Raw genomic sequence first — 6,415 nt, 5'->3', positions numbered from 1 at the left:
CTGCATGCAAGTAGACAATCAACGCGTGTGTGTACTACGCAGAAACCTGGATTGTCAAATGTGCACGTGAGCATTGTGGGTGCACTTTGCACACGTGCAGTACTTTTCCTAGCGAGGCAGCAGGTAGGTGTGAGGCATTCAAAGAGGTATGCAGGAAGGGCTCTCAGCTTACCCGTGGGCTGAATTCAGGACGATGAAAAGGGGAAGGCATACGGATGAATGAGCACGATCATGCTGACAAAGCGTGGTGGGGGTGGGGCTATTGTCACCTGGCAAGAGGATGTCACTGAGTGCATAGAGCCCAGTGTGACCTCCATGATCGCATGTGATTCCCTATACAAATGTTGTGGGGTCAAAGTTCAACTAGCTTTGTTACATTTCCAGAAATTTTGAAAAAAATGAATGAGAAGGACCATCGAGTTCTAGCTCCAAAAATGTTTTATTTACCACAATAATACATTTGTGCTTTTGCAGAGAATTTCATATAGATAATGGTAAAAAAATTGCTAATATAAATACATTTAAATATCATAAGAAATAACTTAACTGTAAAAAAAAGAACTTTTCACTTGAGTAAAAAACATTTGGCTTTGGAAACACTGACTGAATGCATAGTATCTTGAATATTCATTAGATATTTAGCCCTTCCCTTTTTAAATAATTACAAAACAAAAGTAACGACAACATCAACAGTGTGAATAAAAAATGAAATTGCAAAAGTCCAGTGTTTCTACAAGTGCTCTGTTTCTGCAGAGAGATGCCAAGGCCATGGTCCTCTTAACAACAGTGCCTATTTTTGTTGCTATTCCCTCTTTAAAGTCCCCACAAGGTGAAGTGCTCTGCCATACAGGCTTTTATCCTTCTGTACAGTGTGTCCATCTTCTGTTAAAAAGCACATACGTCGGTTTCGGTCTCGTGACCGAACATAAACTGTGCCTCATCTCGCCTCGACTGCCATAGCCGAGAGTTTAACTCCACCAGCCGAGTGGAAACCATCCTCTTTTGTATCCCATCTAGATGGCAGGGTCTGATCTTTTTTTTCTTCTCGAAATGCCTTATTTTTTGGTCGTTTATCTTCTTTTTCCTCCATCAGGAATTTCCCCAGGGTAGTGTGTCCATCAGGGATTACACTACTCCTGTTCAGAGAGAGTACTTCGCAGGCCTTGCTGTTGGGGGGTGGGGGGGACCCTTCAGCGCTCTGGGAGGTTGATGATGGGCACCCACTGGTCCATGCAGCGGCTCTCCCTGCAGAAGCGGTTCACTTTGCTCAGGGCTGGGTCTTTCCAGGACGAGGAGTGTGGGCTCTGCACAGACAAGAGAAAAAGAGAGAATGAGTCAATAGTGGCACAAGGATCCAAATGCCTGTTTTATGACATGTAGGCCTAACATGACAATGGCATAGATAGAAACCTGGGGGTTTCAAGACTATGAGCAATTAAGTTATTTGCCTAAATGAAAATCCCACAAGCGGCAAGTCTAGATATCAAGACTGAGTGGTGCGCTACAGGACTCAAGGAGTGAGTAATTACTGGGTGTGTTCTGACAAGTTCAGAGCATGAGTGTCTCAAGTGCATCAGTAAAATAAAATAAACGTTGGAGACATTTTTAGCACCCTGGTCTGTTTGAAAGTCACTTTGAAGTCTACATTTAACATATGTTAATGTATATTAGTGGAAATTGATACTTACAGTGACCAGGACACAGTGCAGGTCCATGGGCTCTCCCCCTTGTTTCCCTCCCCCTCCAAGGATCTCTGCCAGACGCCTGGTGTTGTTCACTCGCAGGATGTTGATGTCATTCTCACAGCAGAATGCCTGGATCAGGGTGAAGTGGATCTGAAGGGCCACGTCCTTTACATCCTCGTCATCTGTAGCCAGGATGCACAGAACCACATTATCTGGATCTCTGTTGAAGAAAGTAACAGACAAATGTTTAGTAACGCAGTAATAGCGCATGAATTTAAAACATTTTTTTAACTAGGCAAGTCAGTTAAGAACAAATTCTTATTTACAATGATGGCCTACCGGGGCAGAATGGCATATTTTTACCTTGTCAGCTCAGGGATTCAATCCAGCAACCTTTTGGTTACTGGCCCAATGCTCTAACCACTAGACTACCTGCCCCCAAATTGCAGACATTCTAAAACAGGCATGCATAGACAAAAACTACATCATTGCAACTTTAATTGATTTTAATGAAGCGAAGCCTACTTACACATTCAATGATTTAGCTGCTTCATAGACCCCTACTGTTATGCATCCTTGGGGTAATGCTGATGAGAGAACCTCTTCCAAGGCTTTTGTCACTGTATCCATCCTACAACAGCGAAAGGAACGAATTGTTAGAACTAACATCACATTCACGTCAACTTTCACATATTCATGGCCAAAACTCAACTTCTTGAAAAGGAGGCCATGCCAGGGCTAATCTATCTGCCTAGTAAATTACAGCCAAAAGCAGGCGCCGGCTTTGGTATACTAGTATTAGCTAGGTAGCTACTGTAGGTAGCGAGTAAAAATGACTGATTTGCAAGTTGAAACTCTGAAATCGCGTTTGATTTTCGGTGCATGTCACTCCATAATTGACTTAATATTATTGTATGATGAGTACATTGATAGTCGAATACACTGAAGCTTTTAGTTCATGTCAAAAGTGTGCTACCCTAAAGTGACCTGACACCGGCATTTACAGTAGGCTAAACTGTAAGTGAGCTGAACAGAAAAGCTGGCGTTAGCTAGCTACATATTCAAATATTGCATAAACCTCAACCAAGCCAAGCTACTGTTACCTAGCTAGTTAACAAAGTAAACAATATCAGTTTAGGTCAAGTTAACTGTAGTTCAATATCTGAATAAAATTACATTGAAGTTTTGCGCATTCTTTTTCGTAAATTGAATGCATGCATGGCTTGATGGCCAAGTTAAGTGACAGAACAGTCACTCACAAATTGTACTGACAACATTGGCAAATGCAAAAGCGCTTAAAAGTATAGTTTACCTTTCTGTAGAATATTCCCCACTTAGTTCCTCAAATGTCATCTTGCACATAAAATCCAAATAGAAACAAAGATATTGCTTGCTGATATATCCCTTTTTGTGCTAGCGATTTTTTGTCACTATACACCGTTTATCGTTCGCTGTTGAAAATGAAGCAACTCATCTGCTGTACACGCAGATATTATTGGCGATTTGGGGTCATGTCGAACATTTGCATACTTTAAGATCATTGGCCACATGCTAATTTCCCAAGACCGTTCTAAATAGGGAATGGCTGTAAAATGAGTAGCAACCACCGGTAGCAACAGTAATGAGATATTCTGATTGGAACACGATTTTAGAGAGGCGTGGTCTGCCTCAGCAGTTGCATGACCTGTATCTGAGGTGGTGTAAGCATGTTATGAAGCCAGTCAAAATGTGAAGGGTTATTTAGTTATTCAAGATAAACGAAAGAGGTCTTGAAAACGTTAGCTTGATGCAAATGCTTTATTGCATTCCTAACTGTCCGTGTTTATTTGTGCATTTGGAAACAGAACACAAGACAGCATGTAGCAGCCTACTTGTGCCATATCTGGTCTGTGAACATTTGCTTCAGTAACCTACAGATGGTATGCCCACACACACAAACACGTATAGTAAGTATTATCCAAAGGGTGTGAAGAACATGACACACGATGAAAAGTAAAAGAGTAGTATCAAGAGGTATGTTAAATATCATCGGAGGACGTGTGTTATGAAGTCAAGTTCATCAACCAGAAGAAACAAACATTTTAGAGCAATTGTGTTATTGAAAATTGAAATGGTCTACATGCGAGGATATGTTGGCCTGTATTTTGCTAGAAAAATTCTGCAAACTCACCTATCATGAGAAAGAGACGGGTGTGAAGATATAGTAACGAGACGCAAACCGTTTCTGATTGGACATTCGGCAGAGCTTGCGAAACCGCGACATCTGGAGGAGAGAGTAGCCTACAAAACATTTGCGAGAGACGGGTGAGAATCGCCTGAGGTATATGCTGCTACTACAATGCATGTAATCTATTATTCCAATTTGATCTGTTTCAAACCCCTTCTTCTATATAGTCATCTTTACACATTTTATATTTTTGTCATCTGAATTTGACAGCCTATTTGATGTCAATGCATACCTGGGTGAATGAGTTCAGGTGGTATCAAATTTCATGTCATTGCCCCCAAGGAAGCTTCAATGGTTGAACATCACTTGAGGCCAGGAGAGTTAAACCTTTCATGGTTTTCTATGGGACTTTAGTATCAACTGGTGTAGAAAAGTAATATAATGAAAACAGGGCTGCCAAAGTTTGAAGAAAGCTTGGAGGGAGATTTGCTATGTTTAAAAGCTAATTTATTGCAATTCGAGTTATTTTGAAATGACTTCAAAATTCAACAACTTACCATTAGATTTTTGGGTGGTTTGACACTTTATTCAAACAGTAGTGAAATGAGATATGGCAAATGACAGAAACAGTGGAAAGGTTGGAAGCAGGGATGAAGCCCTGTTCTCAGGTGGAAAGTTGTATGCAGCACATGCAGGCGAGGGTTACCACTACAACAAGGCCATTTTTAGATTAATGCTTGATGGCAGTGGGCAATCAAATCATAGATTGCAGTCTGCTTGTTCATAGACTGCTTTCAAGGTAATGACACAAACATTTTGTCATTTGGGTGAACTCTCTCTTTAAAATAGGGCTGAAAGAAAATCCTGCTTGTACTCCAGGAAGGTTGACCGCCCCTGATCTATGTTTCCCAAGTGCTGGGTGTTTGAAAATGTTCTTGTTGTTATAACAATACATTTCTCATAATCACCAGAACATCAAGAAAAATAGAATGAATATCAATATTCAGGTGGTTTATGCCTACTAGTTGAAGATCCTTGCCATCATTTTACACTACATAGACAAAATATGACGTGTTTATGAGCTGTGAGTCCCCCTACCATCTCTGCCTAGCATGTGCACAATACTAAAATGTCAACAATTATATTTGATTCCTGGAGCATTTAATATCCAATGCTTATTTGTATGGCTTATTCAAAACTGTCCATGAATGGCTGCAAAAATACATAACCTCAAATAATGCATTTCCGGACACAGGTAGGCATATCAGATTTCAAATATGCAGATTACACCGGCAAAATTGGGATGAAGTGGAATAATACAAGAAGTGTGGGGAATATCAGTAGTGTTCTTGCTGACGAGCACCGTAATCACCCTATATTTTAATCCATTGTTACAAATAAGAATTGTTCCACTGATCAGACTAAGTCAAGTAAATAGATTATAAAATGTCCCGTCAACAAGATGACAGAAATCTGCTCGTACACCCTAACCAAATGATTTATATAGTTATTGTCCCCCATCTAGATTCAAATGTACACTTTTGGGTTCACAATCTGTTTGACAAAATTATTGTCATAGTTACAAATCAGATCACCCTACCTAACTTCCTTGCTAAAACATAATGTAGGTCTTTCTGCCTGCTGCCTTTGCGTTGTCACAACCTAAATGACAATCAACAAACGGTCTAAATGCTAAATGTGGATTAAATCGACTTCAAAGGGCTACATTCTGCAATAGGGACAGGAGTAACAGCAACCCCATTTTGTTGACAACATTGTGCATGAAACAGCACTACGGGGCTGCTCTTCTTACATGCTGACCACACCACTCGTTGCTGCTCTTCTTACATGCTGACCACACCACTCGCGTTGCTGCTCTTCTTACATGCTGACCACACCGCTCTCGTTGCTGCTCTTCTTACATGCTGACCACACCGCTCTCGTTGCTGCTCTTCTTACATGCTGACCACACCGCTCGCGTTGCTGCTCTTCTTACATGCTGACCACACCGCTCACGTTGCTGCTCTTCTTACATGCTGACCACACCGCTCACGTTGCTGCTCTTCTTACATGCTGACCACACCGCTCACGTTGCTGCTCTTCTTACATGCTGACCACACCGCTCGCGTTGCTGCTCTTCTTACATGCTGACCACACCGCTCGTTGCTGCTCTTCTTACATGCTGACCACACCGCTCGCGTTGCTGCTCTTCTTACATGCTGACCACACCGCTCTCGTTGCTGCTCTTCTTACATGCTGACCACACCGCTCCCGTTGCTGCTCTTCTTACATGCTGACCACACCGCTCGTTGCTGCTCTTCTTACATGCTGACCACACCGCTCCCGTTGCTGCTCTTCTTACATGCTGACCACACCGCTCCCGTTGCTGCTCTTCTTACATGCTGACCACACCGCTCACGTTGCTGCTCTTCTTACATGCTGACCACACCGCTCGCGTTGCGCGCAAAATAAATGTACACATAGATGTTATTCAATCATTTCATCTGAACTGCCAGAGCGGGTCAACGAGAGTCTGCGTAGCTAGGAGCTCAAATAGAACTTG

At 41.9% G+C, this 6,415-nt stretch overlaps 1 protein-coding gene across 1 annotated transcript; it reads right to left on the bottom strand.

Moving 5' to 3' along the window:
- Positions 1-420: 420 nt before the first annotated feature.
- On the bottom strand, positions 421-3,163 carry LOC124040993 (growth arrest and DNA damage-inducible protein GADD45 alpha-like). Its single transcript, XM_046358142.1, has 4 exons — positions 2,998-3,163; positions 2,215-2,316; positions 1,689-1,905; positions 421-1,304 (listed from the first exon to the last, which is right to left on the bottom strand). Exons 1-4 carry the CDS (start codon positions 3,045-3,047, stop codon positions 1,191-1,193), a joined length of 483 nt encoding a protein of 160 aa, XP_046214098.1. The 5' UTR covers positions 3,048-3,163; the 3' UTR covers positions 421-1,190.
- Between the last annotated feature and the right edge of the window lie 3,252 nt (positions 3,164-6,415).

The sequence above is a fragment of the Oncorhynchus gorbuscha genome, linkage group LG08 (assembly GCF_021184085.1).
Source record: "Oncorhynchus gorbuscha isolate QuinsamMale2020 ecotype Even-year linkage group LG08, OgorEven_v1.0, whole genome shotgun sequence".
Lineage (NCBI taxonomy): Eukaryota > Metazoa > Chordata > Actinopteri > Salmoniformes > Salmonidae > Oncorhynchus > Oncorhynchus gorbuscha.
The sequence above is the reverse complement of the archived record's forward strand: the minus strand, read 5'-3'. Positions and strand labels throughout refer to the sequence as shown.

What these genes read in the sequence shown, in the direction of transcription:
- LOC124040993 (XM_046358142.1), bottom strand. Translation starts at nt 3,047, where the DNA reads ATGTGCAAGATGACATTTGAGGAACTAAGTGGGGAATATTCTACAGAA. An exon ending in GCAGCTAAATCATTGAATGT is followed by an intron (nt 1,906 to 2,214) that starts GTAAGTAGGCTT and finishes TTTCTTCAACAG; the next exon opens with AGATCCAGATAATGTGGTTC. An exon ending in TGCACTGTGTCCTGGTCACT is followed by an intron (nt 1,305 to 1,688) that starts GTAAGTATCAAT and finishes TTGTCTGTGCAG; the next exon opens with AGCCCACACTCCTCGTCCTG.